The 27,696-nt window shown below is 42.9% G+C and overlaps 2 protein-coding genes across 2 annotated transcripts in view; one reads left to right on the top strand and one right to left on the bottom strand.

Annotated features, from left to right (window-relative positions):
* LOC105277337 (tubulin polyglutamylase TTLL4) overlaps nucleotides 1–27,696 on the top strand; it is a 130,449-nt gene that overhangs the window by 43,878 nt on the left and 58,875 nt on the right. The gene's annotated exons all lie outside the window — the stretch shown is intronic.
* On the bottom strand, nucleotides 20,324–24,706 carry LOC105277335. The gene is made up of 2 exons (XM_011335616.3): nucleotides 23,066–24,706; nucleotides 20,324–20,895 (listed from the first exon to the last, which is right to left on the bottom strand). The coding sequence occupies exon 1, from the start codon at nucleotides 23,528–23,530 to the stop codon at nucleotides 23,141–23,143; it is 390 nt and encodes a 129-aa protein (XP_011333918.2). The 5' UTR covers nucleotides 23,531–24,706; the 3' UTR covers nucleotides 20,324–20,895; nucleotides 23,066–23,140.

A 27,696-nucleotide genomic window follows, 5' to 3' on the forward strand; every position in this document is an offset into this window, starting at 1 on the left:
TTTGCACGTTGAAGTTTTATTACACTTGTTACTCACTGCCCGGACTTTGACGCCTTTCGTCCCTCAGCTCAACCCTTTCCGCAGGTGCATCGGAAAGGAAACCCTTTCCCCGCATTGTTCGCGGGTTTCCGCTAACCCTTTCTCGGTACATCACAGGTAGAAGGGTTGAAATTCTGGGTCATCGGACCGGAGAACCGTGCGAAGAATAGTCTGATTAACGGTGAAGTGAAAAGCAGTAATTCGCGTGTGGAGATACTTTATCCACGACTTGATACAAAATCTTTGTATATTTTATGTTTCTGATGTAATTTGAGATTGCTCCTGCATTTTATTCATTGTGTAATGTTCCTTATCTTTATTCATCTTTTGAAAAATAGTGTCATACTCAACTGTACATAGATGACATAAATAACTCATTCCTAGAAAACTATCTTTCGAAAATCATACAAGAATGATATCAAAAAATATATTAACTAAGTTTTCTCGAATAGGATATCGAAGAGTCTTTGCTCTCCTTTTGTTGAGTCGAATCTTTGCGAGTTCGAACAGGTCCAGACACGTTTCGCTACTTCTTAGAGGGAAAATTTCTGTTTAAAAAGAGGAGACTTCCTTTTGTGCAACGCGTTATGTAAACTCGAAGTGCTTCGCAACAGACCGTCGGGGCAGGTTCGAACCTGCACGCAGCATTCAGTGCGAGTCTGACCTGATTTTTTCAGATAGCAAACAGCAGGCGAAACATGTTCGAACTTGCACGATCTTCCGCGCTGATCGGTGCTTGGATCTTGCTCCGGAATCTCGCGCAAAGGAGAACGATCCTGCCGGATGCGAGGACCTGCCGCGACGTGTCAAAGGCGCATCTAACGTGGGTGGGTGCATTCACGGGGGTTGCGTGAAAGAAAGCGTTAAAAGGACGCGTCCTAACTCTCTCGTGCGATGTTCCGACACGTATCTTTCAATGGTGAATTTCGTCATCCTCGATGCGCTATAGAAGGATTCGTATGGTCGCGGGCATCTGTATCCGTGACGCATAAATTTTGCTCGCAACGTCCTCGAAATTCTCATTCGTTGCTTCCGTACAATGCTGAACGGCCGGTTCAAATCTTTTCTCAGCATCCCTTTTAAAGCTACGAAGGATAGCCCTCGTCCTTAAAGATATTTCTTTACATTATGACTCATAAGCTCATAACATACTTTTTATGAAAACTACATTTTTTATTCGTACGAAATGATCTATGTATTTATGACTGCTTAGTTCTGATTGAAAGTATTATTGATCGAAATGTTCAAGAAGAAAAATATTGCGTGTACCTCGCTTCACTGATAACTTCATTTACTCCTTTGTGGCCTACCCCACGCGGCGTCAACATTGATGAGGATACCAATGTGCTTAAATGATGAACTTGATAGGCTACAGGATCAACACGAGGATCCTAATATCAAATATTGCTTTTAGTACACCAAGTTCGAGAGTCTCGGCAAACCTCTTGGAGAACGGTGCGCCGATATTCCTTCCTTCGATACCTTCCACCCTTCGTGTCTCCCGTCTCGAAAATATCCGGAGATCCGACGCGTTGAGAAAGGCGCGTACGGAAAGATCGTTTCCATTTACGAGTCGCCATTATGTCCCTAAATAAACAGCTGTGCCTCGCAAGTTCTGCACCTATGTAAACACACGATTCTTGACGGAACTGCCGCACGCTCGATCGATCTGTAAGATTCACTCGGCTGGAGTGAAGGAAAAAAATCAGACGGGAGAGAGAAAGAGATCTTTGAAAAAGGAGTGTCGAAGAGGGAGGGTTGCATTGAAGGTCGCAGGACCGTGAATCTGCCTCTGGGGCACGGATCCATTCTTAAAGGATTATCATTATAAATTATACATTTCTCCCTTCCCTCTTTTCGTGCGCCCTCCTACGCCGTTGCCGGATGACCGGTAGCAGCTTAAGGATTTCTATCGCGGGATTAACGTGGACCGTGTCATCGTGGTATCCTGTCTATTCGATTCGTCCTTGTTCGGCAACGGAGACGCCTCGCGGACCCTTTTGCGCGCTTCGCATTTTACGATTTTTTTTCTTTTTTTTTCAACGTCGTATGCACGTGAGCGGCATTCAATCATGTCGGTACGTTTTATTTCTCGGATGCGGATTCAACGATATCGCAGATGCGCAAGGTCGTAAATCCGTTGGATTCGCAAAGCGTAGAAAATTGCAACGGACAGTTTAGAATCCTGAGGCACATGTGTACGAAAAAGGAATATGCATGAGAGTCGAAATATGAGGAGAGGAAAGTTGCGCGTGGCGAATATATGTATATTAATTTCGTAACATCAAAGCCCGTTTATACATAAACGTAATATGTAATAAATCTCATTACTGATACACGTAATTAATAAAATTACGCAGTGATAATTTTATAAAAAAATTATTCATCAGATCCTAACGGTTTATAAAAAAAAATATAAATTTAGGAAATTTACGTTCACTATTTTATATTAAGCTTGAAATTATCTCGATCTAAAGATGTGGGAAACTTTAAACAGTTTCGATTTATTGCTCCAAGATGTTCAATGGAAATTGAAATTTACAGAAGCGCACAAGCCTCTTTCATTTCTAAAATATCGCTCGTAATTTTTCCTTTACTTCAGGAACTTTAGAAATCTTAGAAAGTCCTCGCCTGTGCATGATGCAATGCGGCGCTTAATTTCGTTTCCAGTGCGATTTATTACGAGTCGGCGTCTATTGAGTATCAGGCCCACAAAACGCCCGATGCTGATTCACTCGTCGACACTATGACGTTGGTCAGGAGTGACCGCCGCTGCCGCTCTGTCTACGACTCGCCCCGAATCGCCGATGTACGATAACAATTATGCGGGAATGCTCGTTCGAACATCATAGGTGACAATGACTTTTCGCGACGATGAGACGACGACCATCGCCAACGGCCGTCCCCGATGTCTTTGTGTGTTCGCTTCTTTTTTTACGTACACGTGGAAGAGCAATTTGATGGGTCTCTTTGGTTCGGGGCCCGGTTCTTTTCTCGAGCGCGAAGGGTCCTGTGGGCGGAGCGGTTGGCCGAGAAAAGGACCTCATTTGAGTCCGGCAGCGAGGTTTCTCCTAGGATCCTGACCAGCGGGATAAGGAACGAGCTTTCAAAGGGGCTGAAATTGAACACGTGCAAGGGTGAGTCAGAGCAGCATAAAGAGGAAGCGAGAGGAACGGAGAGAGGAAAAGAGAGCAGACCGGGGCTTCGGACTACGTGGGCCCTTCGAAGATTTCTGCGTCAGATAGCGTTGTGTTCTCGCAGGGCTGCATTGCTGCCTTGTCTCTTTTGACAGGCTCCTTTGTGACCGTCGTTAATTATTTGAGCAAATTTTATCCGTGAACATAATTATGCAATGTTTGTGATAAAAGTATTAATCACTTTTTTACATTATGTTGCAACCTTTGTCATGTAAAGTATGCTTTTTAAATTATTTGACTAAACTCTAATCATTACTAACTCTCTCTCTCCCTCTCGCAGTAAATTATATTCAAATGTTTAGAGATAAAAACACGAAGATATTACAATTTCTAAAAATAAGCCAGAGAGACAAATTGAAAAACATTTCTCTTCTAAATTATGCAATATTTTGTGATTTTTTAATTTTTCTTTAAATATTCATTTGCTTAAACTTGAAATTACATAACATTACAAAACAGATACGTGACTATGATTATTCCGGTAAAGTCGTAAAATCTATTTTCATGCCTGTCGTGTTCATAGAAAAGTTACGCAATGTGATTGACGCGCTGAAAAAAATTCTGATTTCACAAGTGAGTTTCTTTAAGTAACTCCTCAAGATCGATAATCGAATGCGGCCCTGCGTGCCTCGAGCTCATCATCTATCTCGTCTATCCTCCGGAGTCGAGACTCCTAGATATCTCCCTCCTTCACGTTAACCTCCGCCTAGAGAAGCCACATTCTTTTTTCTTTCGTCCACGTCCGGCATATCCATTAGAACACGTGCATCCACTGCCATAACAAGTGCCCCGTCGACGCTATAAACCCCCGAGGGTCACAAAAAACCGTGGTCCATCCAGGGCGATCGTTCCTCTGCTTCTCTCCTTCTCTCTATTCTTTCTCCGTCTTCTTTGTTCATCCTTTTTCTCGTACATCCAAAATAGCCTAATGACTATTATAATCGTCTCGTATGTCGGTGGCACTATTTCTTTTATCCTTCGTGCAGGAACTTTCAACGGGAGGGGGGGGGGGAAAGGAATTCTCCGTGTCATTACGCTGGCGTGATGAACAACAGGTCGAAGAGGGGGAAAAGTTCCTTCCGTGTTATTATAAGGTGATTTCATGGCGTGCGTGAAAATTGGTATCTCTTCTCGCGTGAGAAGACCTCCTCCTCTTTTTCTGTACGCGCTACGATCCACGTGTCTACGAGGGAAATCGGATTTTCCATGGAATCCGTCCCGCATTTCTTTCCCGCTGCGTCGCGTAATTGGACTCGTACCTAATCTCCTTCGTCAACAGCACAAATAAAACAATAAATCTGGACGTGAAGTCGATACAACAAAACGATCTCGTAACGATTAGTCCTTACGGCCGAGATGATTTTTCTTATTAAGAAAGAAAATTAATTATATATTAGTTTAAAACTGTTAGAGGAGCATTATGGGGATCCTTTCATGAAACCCAGAGTGTACGATATAGTGAAATTACGTGCTCGAAAACTTTCGATTACTTGCTTCCGTTTCAACGAACCCTGAAATTGGGAAGATCTTTCAGTTTGCTCAATATTTTGTACATCGCTAAATCCCTCGTAATTTCGTAAGTCTTTTTTGTGAACCACCGAGCGTGCTGCTCCTTTTCGGTGACGACAGCGCGGCGCAATTTCCACTCGAAAGAAAACGCCATGAAGACCCTCGTCGCGTTTGTCCGCCGAGAGTGTGCGAAGAAGCCTCATTTCTTACCTCACATCGGGCATTTCTTTGCTCGACGAGCTTCACGTCGTGTTACACGACGCTTGACGCAACATTATCGCCTCGTATTGCCCGAAATCGCGTTATTAAATCACTCTTAAAGAATTTAATTACGTTCTCACCTTTTTCGGTTCGACTCGGGATAACGAACGAGGCGTCCGACACTCGCGTCAGCTGACAACAAGAACGAATCCGAGCAATTACTTCTCCATACACGGTCTCGTCCCTCGAATGCTCATCGTAACTGGTCGATCCGGCTCTCTCCCTTCAAAAATTGCCCTGCCGAACTCGTCGCCGCCACCGTTGCGTAATTATTGCGAGATGCTATTTCAATGATTGCACTACATCACGTGTCATATTTCCAGAATTTTCACAAAAGTTTCATAAAATTTTCCATAGATAATTTATTTTTGTTACTTTTGCCATTTTAGTTTTATCACTCTCAGGAGAAAAAGTTCACGTCAAAATTTCTTGAAGTGAATTAAACCGCAAAAGATATCTATTAAGGGGGGAGCCTGCTTTAGAACGCTGAAAATAAGGTATATTTTACGAATTGTTTTTGGAGAAACTATACAGCGGATCATTATAAAACTTTGATGCATTTATTAGTACATGTTTAAAGATAAAAAAAATTATTTTTTGATTTGAATATATCGCTTGTAGAGGTCGTCCTGGAGAAATCTTAGTACAGCCGCGTCGCCGGCATTGCAAATTGGTGAGCATTCTCCTGCCTCCAAATTTCGTCTAAACTGAAAAATTGAAATATGTTCTCGTTATTTATGAATTCCCATCGTCGATGAACCAAAGAGAGAAGAAAAAAGTTGAAAAGTGCCAAAATGGTGGAGCTTAGAACACAAAAGTACGATTTTTAGGCAAAGTTTTTGAACTTTTTCATGCAAAAATAATTGTTTAACTTAATGTTTTTATGAATATTAAAGGTTCATCGACGATGGGAATTCATAAATAAGAAGAAAATATTTCAATTTTTCAGTTTGGATGAAATTTGGAGGCAGGAGAATGCTCACCAATTTACAATGCCGGTTGCACTAAGATGCCTCCAGGACGACCTCTACAGGCGATATATTCAAATAAAAAAATAATTTTTTTTATCTTTAAACATGTACTAATAAATGCATCAAAGTTTTATAACGATCTGCTGTATAGTTTCTCCAAAAAAATTCGTAAAATTATACCTTATTTTTAACGTTCTAAAGCAGGCTCCCCCCTTAATTATTCGAATATTTCATAAATGTACGAGGAATACGAAGCTCACTTATTCGTTACGACTCTCCGCACAAGAATTGCATCATTTCTGGCTGGACAATCAGTGACGGATAATTCGACAGCTGGTCCTCGGCTCTTTGATGGCAAGCGGGCCCTGTAAATAACGTTTAACCGGGAAATGTAGTGGAGGTGTATTGGTAGCTGCGGAGCAACGGGAGTGACCTGTCGTCACGGAATATTAGGGCGGCGGTCTGGAGAAAGAAGGGTGGCTGCGACAAAAGTGGCTCGTCCGCGACGGAAGAAAGAAGTGGGGTCGACAGAGAGAGTCTCGAAATCGGCGTATCGACCAACTCAAAGGCGAGAAACGAGAGTCGGCAGGCCCGGCTAACGCGGCGGAACGGGTGGTCCCCATACGTGAATTTCGGGGCCGCCACCGCTCCTCTTTATCTCCCTTTGAGTTCCCTTTGATTCTGCCCCCTCGATCTTTCTACCGAGCGACGCGAAAATCAGCGTGACGCGATTGCCTTCTCGACCTCTCGGTGATCGCGGACTTTTTATCCGCGGCCGTCGATTTTATTCGTTCGCCGAACACCTTGAAGTCGAAGATACAAAGGGCGGTTGGGATAGCAGGAGTTCTTCGAATAGACCCTAGCGACCGTGGAAATCGAGTCGTACAATGCCGACACTACTGCGCATCTCGTTCACCGCGGAAAAGTGGCGCGAAAATTCTGCGGCTCGGCGTGTCGACCTCGCGTGAAAAATTATTTCGATCTAGAACGGACTCGCCGAGTAATTCCCTCATTCGTACACTTCATGCTCGTTTCGATGAGATCGAGTGGCGATGTACGAATTGTCACGGATCTTGTTTGCTGAGGCTGGAGATGCCAAGTCCAACAATTTCATCGGTCGTGTCCAATTTGGAGAGCCCTCCGAATTGGTTACGTGTACGGATTTAGTGGGCGACGGTTAGAAATTTTCTTACAATGCTACAGCAATTTCGAGACGATTTTATTCCTCTTTCTAAAAGCTATGCAGTGTAAATGATTGCTATTAAATAACCAGCGAAAATATAAAAAGTGCATTATATAAATTATATTATATAAATTTATTCTTATATTTCTATTACTTATGTTTGAAGATATTTTCTGCGCGATACAAAATTATATGTATAGATAGCCTTAGGATTATTATTATTTCTTCATTTCATGATTTTTTAAGTGATGTAAACGATTTTTCATTAACTCGGCAGTTTTCTGTCAAATGTTGCTATTAGTTCTCAATCATTTCAGGGAAACAAAATTATTTTCATAAAGGAAAATTAAAATAGTTTGCAAGAAAAGGAAATTGAGAAAAAATACTGTCATTATTTTTTAAGCTTCAATATTCTCTTTGTATGACGACCTTTACAAAGTGCAGCTGAAAAATAAGACAAAGTCGTAGTGACGATTGAAATCGGACACGTCGTCTTAGCGTCGTTCGAGAGATTACAGCCCGTCATTGTACAAATCTGTCGATGTTATTTTTTTCGGTAGCTCATCTTTGCCGATCGCGTCATCGGTTCAATCATGCATGTAAGCCCACACCTAGTGGCCTTTTTACACGGACTAGTATCGTATAATTTCTTTGGTGGCGCGTAAAGATGCCTGAGGTAGGACTCGTGTTTTCCAAATACACATTCTATCACGGCTCCGCAAGGACCCGCTTACGGATCAAAGTAGGACCTAATCGGGCCCAATCTAGGAAAGGATCAAAGCTGCAACCAAGGGTGCTCACCTTTAGCGGATCGAGCAGCCCGTTACGCATGGACGATTCTTCTCTTACGCCTTTTTGGATCGGAGCCGTGAACATAAGTCTGTGAATCTAGCTGCGAAACGTGCAAAAGCACGGGATTAGATGCCGCGAGGGTTTAAGGCCCGCTTAGAGATCCTTTACTTGCTGATCCTACAATCCCATGGAATTTGCGCATGGATACAAGGAATTGCGTGGTCGGATTCGCGACCTGTGTGGCTGTTGCATAATTTTACAGTATTTTACAGTTTTATGTCTATAAGACATATTGAAGAGTTGCATATAAATAGTTTTTATGTTAGTGTTGAATGTTCCAATAACTGTTGCAACAGCGATTTTCCACATTTTATAAACGTACATTTGGATATTATATTTTATATTACAATTAGGATATTATATTTAGCATATACAAAAGAAAGTGTAAGATTTATACGTATAAAAATTTCATACATTATGATTATAACATCCTAGTTTTAATAAGCCACGATTTTGTTTCACGTTTTGCTGAAATTAGATCAATGTTTCCAGAGAATCTCCCTTCTCATAACAGTAATTTATAAACGAGTCTTCTCGTTGATCTGCGGATCGAGAACGTAATATCGATACGTACAAACGGAGGTCCTTTGGAAAACTTGAACACCTGCACCCTCTCATCGAACTTAGCCCGCATTGGGTTCTGGATTCTTTCTTCTGCCAGGGCAGATCCCCGCCCACAAGCCTGCAAGGATGCTCCTATAGAAATTGCGCAGCGGTCCCTATTTACAGGGTTGCTCCTCTCTCGCTTCGTCCTGCGATGCCTGCTCTTTCCACAACACGGAAAAGGTCCCGGATACCGTTTTAAACTAATTTGACTCGTAACGGAGCGAATCCGTCGCCGGAAGTGGGGTACCGCTTTGAAGGATTACCGATCAGTCTACGACGAGAAAGGAGCAGGTTGCCGCCAATTAGCAATCCATACCACGTTGAATGACGTGACTCCGCTCGATTTTCATGAGTTTCTAATTTAACGGCCAAGTGGGTGTCCGACAATCTATCGGCGGTAACCCTTGTTCGAAAATTCCGTCCTATCACCATCAAATATTATGACTCTGATTGATCCTGTGATTCAGCGCTGTTCCGTTGACGTTCACGGAATTTTGATTGCTTAGAGAATTACGTGTCAGCGTCTCAGCTATTTTCCATCAAACGATGCCAAGCATCTCGATCGTTGCCATATGGCGACATAACGGTAGAGATATTACGCATGTGATTTGACATTTGCGTAAAATGATGAAGTTACGTAACAACACAAACACTAGACTAGAGGAGACAAAACTATTTCCGAAGTCGTGATATTTATTGTCATAATAATGACACACGTAATAATGCCATAGTTGGCACCCAGCATATGTATCACAATGCGCAACTTCTTTGAGATATTATTTAAATTTTTCGATAAAAATAAAATCTCTTCTACATTTTGTTTCAGACGATTCTATATATTCTTTAGATTTTTATCGTGTTCCGATGAGTATTTGCAGATGCGACTCGGTAAGGGCTCGGATTGCGTGCCCTTTTCACGCTCGCCTCGCCTCGGCAAGCAGTTGCTTATCCAAATAAGTGGGACCGAGGAGAAGCAGTGCAGAATCTGCTTTCACTATCTGCGCCCGAGTGGCATGTTGGGATCCTTCCTCTCTGGCGAGGAGGAGGTTTTTAACGCCCGGAGACTTTTATGGTCGAGATCACCTTGGGCGGTGAAGGGCGGCCTGTTTTCGTCTCAGAAGGGCCTCCTGAACTTTCTTGCGGATATCTTATGGCGATACTTAGTCGTCAGGCGCGGGCTGACAATTAAGCGCAAGATATTTAGGAGACCATAACGCGCGCGACGTTTGTTCTCGAGTGGTTGCGAAAATAAGCAGCAGGGATTTACGATTAGAAGAGAGGAGCGGCGACGGATAATTAAATTAATGACTGAATAATTCCATGCGGGACGCATGTGTACGTGTAAGTGATAGTCTATGAAGGACAGACGGTACTGTAAATTTTCTTTATATGGCGCGCGCTTAACGAGGTACGATTTCCGCAAATGACCGGTAAATTGCGAGAAGCGCAAAATCGCGTGATCTTATTTTCCTCACGAAGCCCATTTTACGAGCGAGAATTATGCGTATGACAATTAAATCGGTAATTATATCCCCTACCTATCGAAGGCCGTAGGCTTCGCAGTCGTTCCTGTGATTAAAGATATCTTTGGATGTTTCGTTGTAATGACTCGAGATGAAAAGTCAGATAATTCTACGTTTCAGAATCACTATTGCACAGTTCTTCTGTACCATCCAGCGACGTTCTCGCATGATTCTTTTCATCGACGCTTTAAACTAACGAGCACAATAAAGCTTCCTCGCTATTTTGCGGTTCGTCACTCATCGCAAAGGCTGCAAATCGCGCGGCCGACACGTAACTAGAGAGAAAATAATAATAACGTTCTCGCCGCCTCGTCGGGAATCGGTGGATCTCTCTAATCCGCGTTTTTTCCGCCCTATAATCCTGCGGCGTTTGTGACAGCCGCGATGTAGTTAACGGGGCCCTGCGGTGTCACTTTCGGCGCCCTCGGACCCGATCGTCCTCATTGACGCGTGAGTGCCTCGCGAGCAGGAGGCGGCCAAGGGCTCTTTTGAGAGGCGAAAACAGGCCGCCCCGTTCGCGCCTTTGCCTCGATCTGCCCACGAAGCGGCCCAAGGGCGTTAATAATAAAAGTGGGGCTCAGCATGAAAAAAAGTCCCTGCGTGATGGCGCGCCGAGGTAAAAGAGGCCAAGGATAGCTTTGCCGGGGTGTCAGGGGAGGTATTCTCGCGCCCGAACGAAGACAGTGAAAGCGGATTCTCCCGCGCCGCTTGTTCCATGTAACCCCGATTATTTGTGTAGTGAGTTATTGTACGTTACGCGCGCATATATCGCGGAGGAAGCGTGAAAAGAGCCCGGCGGGCGTCTTTCTCTCGCGAGCGGGCGGACGGAGCTACCGGCTCGTTTCAAATTGCACATCGGAAATTCCGACTTCGGCGTTTAATCACGCGCGCCGATCGAGAGGAGCGGCTTCCGCGTTCCCGGCGTCGCGATTCGTCGCGGTACGAATAATTGGTACGCAGGTCGCCCCAAGGAACTGCCAGGTGTTCATTACACACGGTTTCCTTGATAAATTCGCGGTTGATTCTCCTTCAGCGAAAAGAGATTCAGATTTCAGCGTGAAGCGTCTTGATTTGAGCATTAAGTCAAATCAGGTAGACATTAATTAAACGCAATTTTTCATTCTTCAGATTATAGTCTTCGTAATATTTGTAATATTTTATATTAAGGGGTAGCATCGATAATCTATATAAGTATATAGATTCTGTATGAGTGCAAACTCCTCAAGTTTCGCAGTGGCATTATTTTCCTCAGGTGAAGACCTTCTCATCGGCTGTAAAAGATATCAAGCTGGGCCGGACACATTCAAAATAATGTATAACAACGTGCGTGATTCGCACTATCGAAGCCCTCGTGAAAACGCTCGCAGTGGGTAGACTCCGATCGAAAAGGCAGCTACTGGAAGTTTTTCGAAGTGTCGCTGCTGGATCGTTGGCAGCGAACAATGTTGCAATTTCCAGGGACGCGACGCTTCCATCGGGACAATGTGAATTGTTGTTAAATATTTTTGTCAGCACGGACATCTTTGTGAAGCTAACCACCTCGTGGTGTCCCACCAGGTGGAGGCGAAGAAAGGAGCGCGCCGTTGTGTATCTCGTGAACGCACTGGACCGTTCACTTCTGCGGATGAAAAGTGACCAATCCACGTGATTCCATTTTGGAAGTTTCCGCACGAAGACTTCTTTCTCATTTTTACGATGGTGTAGATCTCATTGTGCATCGATTTTTCTTGATCGCACCCACATGCTGAGGTGTGTCACTCTGCTTGTACGTCACACTGCGGGATAGAGAGTTTCTATAGTTTTAAAACGAGACTTTTTATGGGGCGAATACTCGCACGAGTTCTTGGATACCGGATATATACAATTTTGCAACCTATTGAAGGAGTAATGATTGCCCGTCTTCCGCGTTTGCAGAGATGATGAGTGCCGGATTTTGAAATATTACTGGATATTATCCAAGTTATGTCTCCGATTTAAGATATTTTAAGGGCACATAAATTATTTAAATAGTATATTATTATTTATAGATAATTTCTTGTGCAAATTTATATTTAGAAATTGAATTGTCAAAAAATGTTGGTGCAATAATATGACAGAATAATTTTACTTGTCATTGTTGCTAGAATAAAGCGAAAAATAAATAATTATTGTCAAAAAATTATCAACGTAAGTAATGGAATAAATTCGACGTAATTTAAAAACTTAATTTAGCAAAACATTGTCGACATAAAATATATTATATTATACATAAAACACAAATTTTCGCAAATTTTCTAAATGTAGCAAGCACTATTGCTTTTAATTTTAATTGATGACAATTGCTTGTTAACCGATGTTGAGAATTGAGTTATTTATTATCATTATTATTACCGTATAAACATATAGTATTATATATGTTTGTCTTTTAAGGTGCATAATTAAAGTCATTTATACTTAAAGTTTAATTTTAAATTTTTCTTAAATTTCAAGACAATAAGTTTGATGAATGATTAAAAGCTACCTGCTTCATAGATGACATGAAAATTTAATGAGATAATAAGTTAAGAGTAATCTCGAATCTTCCCTATAATTTATTTTGCAGATTAAATATACCTCAGCAATTAATGAGACGGCAATTAACGTGTCAGCAATTTTTAAGGGCCACAGTCGAAATCCTTGGCATCAACATGTTTACGTGTATACTCGTCGGGTATAAAGTTTGAAGAGTACACTTTTACGACTCGTTTCTCGATCGTCAGACCCCATATACGTGTGCACCCTTTATCGGGGCCCAATTAGTCGTGCGCGTCTGTATTCGATCAGCGTCGATGCAGGTACGCCCTCTCTCTTTTTCGTTATAATCGCTACTGTTCGGGATGTCTCGTAAAATGTTCGAGATTATCACAGAGACTTTTCCTCGCGATGCCACTTTTCCCCGCATCTAATAAAGAACTGAATATTATTGATATCGCGCATGACAGCAACAGGTAGGCGACATTCTGTCGTGATCACAGTGTATTTCAAATTGGAAGCCGGCTGCTACTTATGATGGGGGGAGGGAACGAGGAGAAGCGACTTTTATGGCTCGATGGCGTCTCGAGATTCTCTCTCGTCTTTTACGAGTTTACGAGGGTTAACGATGAAGCTCTTTGAGCATAACTCCTTAGACTGGATTGGATTTAGGCCCTTTTGAAGATCGACTTATCCTGCACGATTTTATTAGATCAAGTATTTTTCTCGTTTTTTTGATAATTCGTATGTATGTTGCTTATTTCTCAATAAGATCATGGAAACCTTAAATTTGATTTAGAATTATACCTTTATTATATATATTTAATACTATCAAATACAGACGAGAAGAAATTTGTTTTAATTCAGGCATAATATTAACTCATATTGAAATAAGTTATAGTATACTCGAAAAATCGCGTGTTTCTTGGTGGAAACTCGATTTTCTGTCAAGTGTTCGCGAATTAACGACCCGTGCTATACGTGAGATCCCCATCGGACTACCGAAATAAATTCCTAACGATGACAATGGGACGTCAGTGAAGGGTCGTTGGATTTGACTGCGCCCCGTTTGTGCCCCGTTTGCGCCCCGTTTACACCCCCGCCGCATCCCAAACACGAGACAAGAACGAACCCCCATCCTACGGGTAACCGTAACAACCGCCGTGGGCTGCCACAATGGGGAGCACGCTACACTGTTGAACCATCAGCTCAATAGATTTTCCGCAGGACCGCGCAAACACAAGCAAACACACGAAGGCGTCTCCGTTTCCCTCGCGTATGACGGTATAAAGGATCCTAGACTTCTTCTCTCGCCCTCTTCGGCTTCCTGCGAGAGGAGTCATCCATTGTGCCCATTTACGGGGGACACTGACAACTATTTCAGTCGCGACATATGTAAAGCCGAGGGATCCATTTAAGAATCCGTTGTTGAATAAAATGGAATATACGAAACGCGAATTATGACTATTTGGTTATTTTAGTCGATTCAACTAGAAAGCTAATTGAATCGTATACTGCACTTTCTTGTAAAAAATACTCTAGAGGTACAAAAATGATATAAATACGAAATTAGGTTGCTTAATGTTCCATCCAGGCTGGTGCAATCCGATAATTTAAGACCCTTCTTGACAGCGGCGATTCCAGATGGTCGCATGTCTTGCTATTTAGTGTCGCGACAATAGCTCCGAGGGTCATCGCGAGTCATTTGTCAAAGTGGGATCCTCGTTCCGAAATCAAGCATCGCTATACACGAAGGAAACATAAAACCGGATGCTGGGATTACGGAATCCTGTGAGACTCCTTCGATCGGAGAGAGGGAAAAAAAAGTATTGTAAGCGCTTCCTGTCCAGTATCGGAGAATGACCCTTGTAAAAAATCGAACGATGAAGGTGCGATGGATTACCGAGAAGAGAAAGATAAAAAAAATCATAGTAATTCGAGTTCTACGGGATCCAGACGAAACGACGATCTCTTCCGCGATAGAGAAAGAGAAAGGGAGACGGAAAAAGAGAAAAGGGCAGAGAGAGAGGAAGCGAGAGAGAAGAGGCAGGTGCGTGGCCGTGTAGTGTTACGAGGTGCCCAAAAATCTGAGATACGGGCGTAACGGTGGTAGCGGGTACGGCTAATGCGTGAATCGACGCTGGGCCCTCCGAGGTGGATTAGAAGAGGGCAGGTTGAAGAGTCTATAGCAGGCACAACAGGTGGGCTGGCTGCCAATTCCGAATCGTTTTCTCGGAAAGTATTGGAAATTTCGCGTGAGCCAAGACGTCGCGTGACACGCAAATGCTTTCTCATTATAGACTCGCTCGGGGTACAAATCTCTGCGCTCTGTGCGCGGGGTACAGATGCCATTATGAAGCGCTTTTTAGCAGCGTTAAACAGGAGGTGCTAGGAAAAAGCTCGTTAGGCTGATCCCCCGTGGCGCCGCGCCGTTCACGTGGATTAAACTGCGCAACGCACTCCCATCTCGCTGCTGACAAACGGAAGTAATCGACGTTGTCGTGCATCGAATTGAATTTTGGCAGTTTTAGGGAACGCGTTTCATTCTCTCAATTCATTCGATCCAATATTTTAAATGTCTTGATGATTTTTATGTAGATTTCTTTTAAGTGATATTTTTTCACGAATCCCTTTTCGTGCGTCACTTGACACTCATTCTCGGGCAACCACTGAAGCGTGCCTCAACAAGCACGGAATAAAAAGGGCATCGAATGAAACGCCACGCGTGTATCATCGCAGGACGTCGCGCGCGGCTCGCGGGTTTCTTATTTAAATCGTGTCCACCACAGGTTGAAATTTGAACGCGCAATCAGCCCGCCCGTAAATTCATCTAGAATATCCAGTTTCATCGTTAAAAACTTAAATTGGGAGAAACCTTTCCGTTCTCAAATTGCGATAGGCAGGTAAAGATCACGTTTCAACTTCTCCTCTCTCCTGCTTCTTTTTTTTTCTCCCGCTTCCCTCCCACTCCCCTATTCGCCGGTTATTAATCAAACGAAACCTCACGTTGTAACTCCGCGAAGCTCAACTCGCGATTTATTGCGGCGAATACCCGCAGCCGTGTCTCTCCGTTTTGCGCTGCAACGCGTTGCAGGCGTAATGCAGTCAGCATCGCGCGCGCGCCTCGGTGAACAAGCGATATTTTGCTGTATCGCGATAGGTATACTGAGACACGCACTGCCATGCGATATCATTTTTGCTCGTTGGTTTCCTTTTTACTCGTCGTCTTCTCGTCCTCAAAGCGTATCGATATTCATACTCAGAATAATATCCTTTCTCTCTCTCTCTTTCTTTTTCTCGTTACTGTTTTCTGCATGGCTATCACTTAGCATTCAAATCGCAAATTTCAATTATCACGATTCTTATTGGATCTTTATCTTCGTCAGATTAAAGCAGATTATTGAAGGATTTGTAAGAAGTATGGAGAAAAATGAGGTTTTACGCGAAACCTCGTTCGTGTTGCGCGTTATTAGGGTGCATCTGCAGCCAGATACCTTTTAGATGGTATGCAGTACCTGTGAAAAGTCGTTTCTAAAAAAAAATGGGGACGATACGATTTAATCCCGAGTGTTGGGTCATAATATTACGGCGGCGCCGAAAGCATCGTGAAGCTCAGATTCTTTTGGTCTTTTTTCTCATATTTTTTTAGTACCTTTGCCCCGTCTTTCCCATGACATCATGTGCGCGACTGCATGTGGTCAGTGACTTTTTTTCCACACGTAAGGTTTCTCCTGAGAAAGGTTTTTTTCTGTGAGAGTGCAGGGCTGGAAGAGATTATCTATTAATAGACGTGAGCGTGCTTTGCTCTCGTTTTATGTATCTTTTTCCTCGGATTCGAGAGTTTGGCTTTTGTGGATGTGTTGGTATCTATAAACCGACATTGTAAAATGTTACTTGTGTTTCAATTTCATTCGCATTCAGCGCCATGGTTGTTAGCTATTGCCGTTGCTTGCTTTCTGATACATATATTACTATGTAAAAAAAAGGATATTTGTATATCATGCAGTTCTGTTTTACATGTGGCTTCATTATTACAATGTTTTCAGCTATAATCTTGTTCGCCTGCCGAATCCCGTTGCAACGGAAATTTCGGCGCGTTAAATCTGTACATACGGAAACTACGCGATATGAAACTCGCGAACGCGTATCACGTTTCGATCGTGCGTTACCCGATCAGGTGAGAGCGGAAGTCGTCACTCGAAACCGATAATAATTGGCTCGAGTGCGGTGGCGCGACCACCATCAAGCCGGTTGGAATGTTCAGGCATGTGCGCGAAATTTGGTTCCTCCACGTACCCCCCGTACGACAAGAAAAAAAACTTTACGTCCGTAATGCGAGACACACGTGGCCGAAAGTCGAAACGACGCCTCCTTCCTTCCCCGCACCCCTGACAAATATACTATCCGCTGACACGCTCGTGCTGCGTCGATTTCGAGGAAAGTTGTCACGACAACTTGGGAAACTTGGGTACATCCACATTTTCCAAACATATATTTAGAGCAGTCGTGAAAGACATTTGGGCAACAGGTTGACCTGACGAAAAGATTTTTCGTATGTCTATTTGACGCCCTTTCCCCTCGGAAGTCGAAGTTCGTTTATCGTACTTGTGTTTAGGGTCTGGGGTGAATTTGGGGTCTAATGGGAGTTCTCCGTGGGGAGGCTCTCTCGTAGGGGAAAAATACATAATTAATGATGAGTGAGCGTTCCCCTAATTTCGTTCAGGATTGCGAAGAAATAGTTTGACAGATTTTGCTTAACTCGATAACTTTATTAAGAACAGGTATATTCCATTTAACTCTCACGGCTTCACTGGCAATTATTTCAGTATATTTATCACTTATAGCTGCAAGACATAGTTTAAATATACGTCTTTATGCAGGAATCGTTTATATCGTTTATGCTTGACAAAAAAGCTCCATGAAAATTGTACTCTTAGAAAATTGAACTTTTAGAAAAAGTGCATTGGAAACAGTATCCTCTCTATCAAAATTAATCCCGTCGTAAAAATTATATTTATGAAGTTCGTTAATAAAAATTACTAAATATAAGAATTACATATAAGATTATATTAATGGAACAAATTCAATATTTAAATACATGAATTATTACAAATATAAGTTTCATTTCAATTTTCTTTTTGCCGACTTTAAATCCTGTCTGTACGTCAGGTCTTTCCTATTACTGTAGTCTCGCGACAAAACGCAGATGCTCAAAGTCGCCGAGTGCCGCGTTGCGTCAAACTTGCCCTCTCGAGATAGCCCAATCTAAAATCTCACGCGAGGGAAGAAGAAACCGCTTGCCGCACACCCGGATAAGCGTTCTCTGCTCGAGGAGGCGCTCTCGGTCGTCGAAGTGCTCTCCGGAGAGCCTCTCCAGAGACGCGGTGTGCGAAGATACAAATATTTCTATCATTCAGCCGCTTCGCATAATGGATGTCGAGCCGACAATGGGCCTTTACAGCAGCGGCCTCACGTTTTTCCCGACCACCCTCGCACACAGTCGTAGACGCTCTCGAAAGTCCGGTTGGAGATCGTGAACTGTAACCCGAGGATCTAACGCAGACGTCGCCTGCGCCATTGGCCCATTATCCACTTAGTATAGGTTTCTCCGTGCCCTCCATGTACATGGCTATACCATGAGTACCCCGACGAACAGCTCCCTTTCTTTCTCTCTTTTTCTTCACCCTTCTTTCTCTCTCATTTTCTATAGAGATTTTCTTTAGTTAGATTTACGATTTCTCGTGCACGTGTTCACAAAGAAATCGGAATCTGTCTCGCCTCAGAAACCGGGGAATTTTCAATGAGGAGGGAGGCATTCGAGCGCGATGTGTAGTCGATCGCGAGAGACCGATTCTTCCTTTTCTGCCGTCTTCACGTTTCCTTCATATTTTCTTTTTTCTTCTTATACGGATTGACCAGAGTGGGTAGGTGATTGTAAGTAGAAAGGCTCATCTTGATTGTGTTAAACGAGATCGACGGAAAACGCGGGAAAAATTGATGCCTAAGTGTCGAAGGGTCCTTCCTCTGCCGCGTAACTTTTCTTTGGGAGCGATAAGTACCATGTATATCGTCGTGTATTTTGAAGTTTTTCGGAAACGCATCTTTTATGTCATCTCAGTTTCTAGTCGGTCGTTACAACCTTCTGTAGAATCTGAATGAAGTATACGATTTGTTTATCAGTTTATGTGTAACATGTTGATCTATCATGTACAAAAATTAAAAATTGGGAAGTAAAATAAATCTTTTTAAAAAATGGAATTTCTAATTAATTTCATTAATTCTCTAATTTCTCTAATTCTTTTTAATATGATATTTATTTCCTAAATTTATCTACTTATCTAATTACCTAAATATTTTACTTATAAAGCGCGTGAAGTTCTTCGTTTTGTGGTTAATTTGTGATACTTTTCAGTTACTGAAAATTCTAAAATTCCTTTATTGCCAGCTATAAAGTGAATTCTTTAGCATCATCTTTATTTTACTCAAATTCTATGAAGTCCATCGAGAAACCTTTCTTGAGAAAACATCTTTGTTTGCGATCCAATCGTCCGAAATCGCTATGAATGCGAATTGAATTTCAAAGTCGGATTTAAAATTTTGATTTGTCGTGTTCACATCTGGCAGCTACTAGAAAGGCCAAAATCTGACGTTGAGTGTGACTTAATGTGTCTATTATCAGAGCCAATAAGCCAGACGAGCACCTGGCATCGCACAGATATTCCATCGATTCTTTATTTCGAAAATATTTCTGTAGCTTCGAGCAGGGATAATATTTTGTGAAATTTCGTTATAGGAGAAACTTTATCGAGAGAATATTTTTCTTGCAGCCACGTGATCTTTTCAACGTGTGATCTGATCCGTGGAAAGTCTTTAAATTCGCTTTCCAGACTTAAACGGCGTCAAATAATACAATAATTGTCCCTTTTAAGAGTCGAAAAGGTACACTTTTAAGAAATTTGTCTCCCTATAATATTGTACTCAGGGACACCTCGCTGAATCCTCAGTCAGTTTGCCCTATGTCCTGATTCTCCTGTGATCCAATGGTGTAGCAACTTTATCGTATAACTTCTTTACTTTTTGATCATACTTTTCAGATAATCACTTTTTAAATGAGACTTTTATATTAAAGGTAGTTTTATTTTCTCGGAAAATCATACATAATATTTTTTTATGAATTAATATGACAGAAATATTTGTACAAAGACAAAGAAATTATAATTCTTTAATTATCTTAATTATGCGATGATAAAATAGTTGTGAAATTATTATATTATTTTGTAATGGCAATAACAAATTTGTACGAAAATTATTGGTTTTGCAAAAATTCTATGATTAAAACTAAGTTTACGCCATTGCCTGGGACCGTGTACAATAGAGATCGGTCGACCAGACTGGCTTTTGTGGAGAATAAGTCGGAATAACTTGAAAATCACTCCATAATACCACGCTGTCTCACAATGGGGAGGGGTCCTTTAAAAACTCCAATACATCCTGACTGACTAAAGGGAGGTAAATGTATTCATTTTAACAGCGAAACTGACATGGATGCAAAAAGTTTTATAGATTGTAAATTTGTCATATCATGATATTCAACCATTATGCGGTTAAATTTTATATTATCTAATATAAAGTATTGTTTTTAAATATTATTTGTATTATAAATTACAAATAAATTATAAAAAACATTCTTTGTCCGTTTTCATACATTTATTTAACAATTTATTTAACAGTTGTAGAGATAATTGATAACCAGATATACAAATATTGCAATCTTACAAATAAAAAATTTACTTTTTGTTTGCAAGATTCTATTTTTAATTTATTTAATCGTTAATTATTTAAGTGGCAAAAATACTGTGTCGTAAAATAGAAGTATTATTAATTACGTGTTTAATTAATTTTCAATGTATTGTTATTGTATTATTTTTGTATATAAAAAGATGACAATGCGATTATCAAAATGTATTGGGATGTCAAATTTCGGCCAACATTGACGGATACTTTGAAAAGCATTTCCTTAGAAACGGCATCAAATATTTGACAATATTTTCAAGAATCTTGAAAACGTAACCCAATATTCTGCCACTTTGGGACAAGATTAGGGGGCCCCGTGCGTAAGGAATTCTTTTATGCGGCGTAAAATCTTGGGGGTTAAGACATCTCTCCTCTCTCTTTCTCTTCCTGGATCGTCTATGATCACACACGATGGTATCGTATTGCGTTCCCTGCGGGCGTCATCCCGCACACACCGTTCGAAGTAGGATCTGCAAAGATCAGATGAAGATAATCTAAATGGAAAATTGTATTGAATCATATCGAACATAATGCGAGCGCCCAGGTAGTTGGCTACCCGTATAATGATGGTTAATGTTGGTAATCTGATCTATTCTTTTCGATCCCTCGGATCGACGACCCGCCGTCCAAATTTTTTTCTGTAGATTTTCCTATTCTTGCGTCGCGGTGCAATACTACACCCGGCGACCCGGCGGCGCTAACTGTGCCGCGATAAAATCCACATGTTACAGAGACTGCATTGGAGGATACTTCACGGACGATTACGGCGCAGGTGCAGGAAGTCGCGTAATCACGGTGCCCGGTAAACTTTCGCAACGATTGACAGAGAAATACTTTTTCATGATTACGCACGTGTTTTATAAGACAAAAGTATAGAAAGTGAAGGGTACCTGCACAGATGTAATGTTATGTATAATATTTAAGGAATATATAATAAATATTTACAACTTACTATAAATATTCTAAAGTTTCACAATTATAATATTTTCTGTTATAATATTAATTATTTTATTTTAATACTCCATTCAATTTTAGTGAAAGTTAAAGGGCCTCACAAGGCCCTTTCAATGAGTGCCATCTATCGCTTAAGGGTAAAACCGCGTAGCTTAGGGTAGTTTGAGAGCCCTATAATAGATGGGGCGACAAATTGTTCTAAGAAAGTGCGGGAAAAGCAAAGTCGAGCTTGAAAAATATTTATTTGATAAAATTAATGCTTTATATATTTCTCAAAATAATTTCACAATATCAGAAGAAATATCTTTAAATTTTAATATTACCTTTCATATTGATCTAACTTATTGATTTATAAAAATTATTATACTTGTTATCTTATATTTTGTATTGTGTGCAATATATAATGTAATTTTTCTTCATTTTATAATATATGATAATAATTATATAGAAATAATAATATGCGAATCTTTTCAATATTTAATGCTTAACATTAGAAGTAAATTATAAAGGAATGGTGAAACGGGAAAGTAACTCAAGATTATTTCATCTTCACACAATTTATTTGATAAATGCGGTTACAATAATAAACTTAAACACAACACTAAAGTTGGATCATGCGGTCCAACTGTACAATTCAAACGAAACAGGAAACGACAATCCAACACAGGACAATTATTAGACACAAGTGCGATGTACAATTAAAGATACTAAATAAAATGTGCAAGAAGGAAACTAAAAGAAACGACAAAACTAAATAGAAAATAAATCCTGCAAACGATGAATAACGAGCAAACTGAATAATTCCGACACACCAAAAATTAATTTTCACAGTTGATCAACGCAATCTCCGATCTGATCGATCTTACTGTGTTTATTGATTATCTATGTATCACAAAGTATCGCTAGAGCTGTGATTCATTTAATTATAATCTAACTAATTTCTATGTACGTGACCTACAATTACGAACGATTTATCACAGTTTTCGCATATTTCATTCTTATCGTTATCGTCTGTTAACGAATACAAACTAATATTGCAACTGATGGAAGACAGATAATGTGAGATCGATATCAAGTCCGATAATCTCGCAATAGATATCTGATTTCGAGAACCTTCGGCTATAACTTTGATGATTCAATCTATCTAATTAATATCACAGATTTCCTTAAGTTCTTCGCTGGTATCACAGTGTGAGCTATTAATTACGTGGATTAACGGACTATCACAGTTTTCATGCTCGTGTGCTATTTATGATATGTATACGCGCATGTATGATAAATATGTATACATGATACGCATACATATCATAACGCATATATGATAAAGATATATATCTTCTTTATATAGCATATTATATCACAGATATCCCTATTACGAAATATGCACTGGGCGGCCTATGATCTCGAACAAAGTTCGATTTATTAAACTACGATGTGCTAGTTACTGTGCTACTGATATGCGAATTTAAATGTACTATCACAAGTCGATCAAGTATGATACATTAGCTCAAATTGACCTTAAAACATTGCACGAAACTTTAAACTAATTATGGATCTAGCTAGTCTACCGCGAATTCTTAACCGAATAATAATCCAGTTAAAGCTTCAAACCAGGAGTTAATTGTCGAGTCGAACTTAAAGTACACGGATAAAGCTAAAGCAGTTCTAAGGAATATTAGAAGCTACCTTCAAGTCCTCGTCACACGTTGAAAAACTCCTGCGCCAGCCTCGATTCTCGATAGATCTCTAACGGATGATGCATTATCTTCTACCGAGCTGTTGATCATCGAGTAGATAGTCGCAGTTGTCCTCGTCGCCTCTATACGTCTTGGACTGACCGTTGCTCGCCAGACTCTCCCTCAGCTCGTTCTCCAAGTTCTCGTCAGCGCGATGACGCTCTTCCTCCTGATCGATCTTCGTTATCAGCAAGGTTCTGCCATCATGGGAAAATTTTGTGGTCCCATCAGAGTGTGTTTGCCGGTCGCTCTTGAGGTCGACGACAACGACGACGACGACGACGTGAGACGTTGCGCCCAGCCGCAACCTGGTGCACCATCTCTTCAGATTCTTCAGAGTGGTCTTAACAGCACGCCGTGCGATTGACGCGCCGCTGCCGCTGTCGATGAATCGGACTGGATCGCCGGTGGGCATCACGGCGTACGTGATCTTTATGCTGGCGCCGTGAGCAGGCGAGTGGCCGAGAAAAACCGGTCGTGGTTCCGTCGAGGATGCCGAGGCGAATTGGCAGCAGCAACAACGGCAGCAACAGCAGCCGGATAGTGCTCCTCGGGTGCTCGAGGACTCGTGACTTGCACGCGTATGTGTAAACGAGAGAAAGAGAGAGGGAGAAAGAAAAAATAGAGAGGGAGAGAACTCTTTCGTCGGATACGGTGGGAAGGAGAGAGAGGGAGAGTGACGGAACGATGTACACGTGCACGACACGAGGATGGGATGGCGGACCGGTTCGGTCCTCGTGCCTCGTCTCGTCCTTTCCCTTTTTCCTGCGAGACCGCGCGGGTATGAGTGGGTGTGATTGAATGTGAGCTGGGATGAGAGCAGCTCGGCTTATATAGCCGAAGGGCCGCGCATGCGTCCGACGTATGCGGGTATACGAAGGCGGCGGAGGGTAGAGGGTGCGTTTTTCCTCTTCCTTTTTTTTGCGCGGATACGTGTGTGTCAGCGCACGCGTGTGCGCGCGGATGGGGTAGGGACTGCAGGTACTTTGTATCGGTCGTAACTTCTCAGAGGGGGCAAGGGCAAGCCACGAGAGGGATCGAAGACGAGAGAAGGAGGAGGAATAAGGACAGGGTGCTGTTGAACGCGTCGACTCAGTTATCAAAAGAAACGAGAGAAACTACAAATCCGAGAGACGCAAGGTAGAGGGAGGACGATTGGTTGGAGCGAGCAGGGTGGCAGGGGTGGTCGGTGCGAGAATGAAAGCTCGAATGGCTGAAAAGAGTGAAGAAGTCTCCAGTGACAGAGACGGAGGAAAAAAACACGGGGAACGGAGGGAGAAAACGAGCGCTCGATGTGGCGTACGCGCAGCACGAGCTGCGCACGTTGCATCAACGAAGGGCACGCGGTGAAGAATGAAGGGAACCGAGTTCGGTATCGGAAGGGGACGCAGAGAAAGAGACGGTAATAGCCGCGCGCGAGGTCGACGGAGGCCAAGCGAGCAAGAAGGACGCGACTCGCAGTAAAAGGAGGTCGAGAAGGGAGAAGGAAATAGATCATTCGCGCGGCGGACGCGCAGCACGAGCTGCGCACGATGCGCTCCGAGAGAAGCAACCTATGATCGGGAGAGCAACGCCTTGGTCAGACGGAGAACGCCGCCAGGAGTTTGACGAATGGGGAGAAGTGGGACGGACAAAGGAAAAGGAAACTTAAGGAAATAGAAGGAAACGGTCGATCCCCTCTGTGGTGCACGCGCAGCTGAGGAAGAGCAACGCGCGAGTCAGATCGAGACGGAGGAAGAGAGTCGGGGTGGTGGTCAAGGGGTGACGGAGGACGCGATAGAAGTCGCGGAGGCCGAACGAGACGGAGAATCAAGCGCGCAAAGGAAAGAAGTATAGAATGCATACTTTACGTGGCGTACGCGCAGCACGAGCTGAGCGAGCGAGAACAAACGATGAGAGCATGACAAAGACATTGGAAATCGTGCGCCACGAGCGAGAGAGCGCATTGTCGGTGTACAAGAGATGAAGGAAGGGGAGGGGGTGAGGATACCAGAAGCGGGAGGATGAGGGGCTCGCTCGATTCGCGGCGCACGCGCAGCACGAGTTGTGCACGGTAGCAGGGGACGAATAGCCGACAGAGAGGAACGCGAGAGTAGCACGTGGTTCGCTCGTGCTGGAGGAGGAAGAAGAGACGAGTCGCGGGGATCACGAGGGAGTGAGCGAGAGTCGACAGCATCGGGCAGAGTGAAGGGAACGGGGCGCCCCGTGGGGAACAAGGCGACTTGTTCTCGCCAGACAAGGACGAGAGGTGGTCCGTCGTTACGTCGACGATCGTGGATAGGTGACACGTCGATTTGACGATGGCGATTGGCCCGAGGGGTGGGAAGGTGGGTGAATTACCAGACCGAGCGATTGGAGGGGTACAAACCTGTTGCACGGGAAGTCGTAATGCGATGGTCCCCCAACCCAGTGACGAGCGCGTGAAACAGGTGGCTGCATTTGTTCTGACGTTGCAATTAGTGCTAGTCGTCCCGACAATCTCGCCTCGATCCTCTTTAGAGCTGCATCTTCGCAACGTCGTAAGACTGCGGGAACTTAGGGCTTAGGGCGGACCAATCGGTGGCCGTTACGATCTCAGATCGGCAGATGCGACCGCTTTCTCATTGGCAGTATCATTCGACTTCCCTTTTTGCGATTGCCCCATGCAAGCATATGCAAATGTACGGGGACTCTTTCACGTGATCAGTGATTTCCGATTGGTACCGTCACATGAGAAGATACGGATAATATGCACATAATCGCGTTCGCCCGGCGGCAATGCTAAATCGGTCCTCGTATTATAACCAATAAGTAGCGGTTATTACCACAACGGTTTAAATTATAAGATTGACTGATACGTACGCATAATCTTAATGTTTAGTTTGTCCTGTTTCCACAGATTGCTCATTAACGCCTCATCGCTCTCGCGATGCTTTAGTCGGCAGCTTGATAAAATCTCAGCCTTGTCATTCACAAATTAGAATAATCAATAACGATACATCACCCCCTCCCCTCCTGCATAATGAATAGTGCAAATTCTATTTCCATCATTATTTGTACCCAATTAAATCAATACATTTTTCCATTCACAAAATGCGTGAAAAATATTATATTGCGACAAATGATGATAATATTTCGTTAAAACTTGTCCAAAAACTTCGAAATGTTGGTATGACGAGTTGTGTCTTTTCGTTGCAGCAAATTCTTGTTCAAGATTCATGTAGCTTGTGCAAAGTGGCATTTGCACGAAACGGTCTCATTTGTCATTCGTATTATACATTCGAAAACTGCCTGTGGCGCTTCGTACTTTTGTACCCCGGCACGACAGGCTTTCCTATTCCTCCGGATCTCGCTCTAACGGAGCAACCACCCGCGCCTTCATTCACGCGAGTGCAAGGGGTGACAAAGTGGACAGCCTGGAGTGGGCCCGTTGTGGCAGCGGACCCCGCGCGGCGCGGTCGCAATATTTAGATTCCTGACCAACCGCACGCATCTGTCGGGGCCCCTCGTGTCCGACATTCCCCGAGCGGGCGATGCGCTTTTCGAGGGTGCGCTCGCTCGCTCGCCCCGTCGTCGGCTTGCCTGCTATCGAGCCGGCCCGGCAGCAACGTGCATGTATATCTCTTCGGCCAGTGGCAGCTGGAGGTTTCGCGCGTGAGAACTCGGTGGTTCCGAGGTTCCCTGGTTCTCGTCGCCACCTGTCCTCGCGCGCTGGCTCTCTCGAGGCGACCGCCAACCCTCTTTCCTCGTTCTCCTTCTCCTTCCACTCTCTCCCGCGCAGATCTCTTTCTCTCTTTTTTCCCTGTGCCCGTGCGCGTCGCGCGCCACAATCCCCCTCGCGGATCCCCGACGAGCAACCCTTCGCGACGTAATCACGCCTCGGCAAGAACGGATGGACGGACGGACGGAGAAATTAGGACCAGGCCCGAGACCCGATTGGAATATTTTAATGACGCTTCGATGAGATGAGATTCGTCAGGCAGATACGGCGTTCTTCGGTGTGTCGGTATCTTTTATATAAATTTTGTAGGGCACTCGTGCGCGATAAGGGGCTGTTAAGGATAACGATGTTGCGACTTCTTCATTCTTAAATTGTGATATTTTAGTTTGTTTTATCGAGAGAAAGAAGAGCAGATAAAAATATATATCGTGGATACTGAATTGCATATAAATGGCGAGTGACTCTTCACCATATTATTTTAGTACAAAAAATTAGTTGATAATAATGGTTATTATTTATAATTAGCACTGTTAATTACTTAATGCAAGCTGTCACTTTTTACAACGTTATAAAATCATGCACTTGTACAGTTTATGGTTTCCTTTATGGACAAAAATTCTCCTTAACGACAAGTCATCCTTCACGATCTCGATTATAATTTCTGTCAGGCTAATCAGCCAACGGATCTCATTTCGTGATCCAGCAACTTACCAACACCGGTACGCCGTAAAGTGGCATAGCTTACTGACGTCAATCTAATTAATCCGCGTTCGTTTCTCTTGTTTTAAAGCGGCGGCAGTCCTTTGAAGACCAACATAGATGGAACGATCTGAAATATTTGTAAACGCACCAACTTTTTCCTCGACGATACTCTTGTTCAA

The sequence above is a fragment of the Ooceraea biroi genome, chromosome 9 (assembly GCF_003672135.1).
Source record: "Ooceraea biroi isolate clonal line C1 chromosome 9, Obir_v5.4, whole genome shotgun sequence".
Lineage (NCBI taxonomy): Eukaryota > Metazoa > Arthropoda > Insecta > Hymenoptera > Formicidae > Ooceraea > Ooceraea biroi.

Excerpts from the sequence above, each read along its gene's own strand:
- LOC105277335 (XM_011335616.3), bottom strand. The coding sequence starts at position 23,530 with ATGCCCACCGGCGATCCAGTCCGATTCATCGACAGCGGCAGCGGCGCG.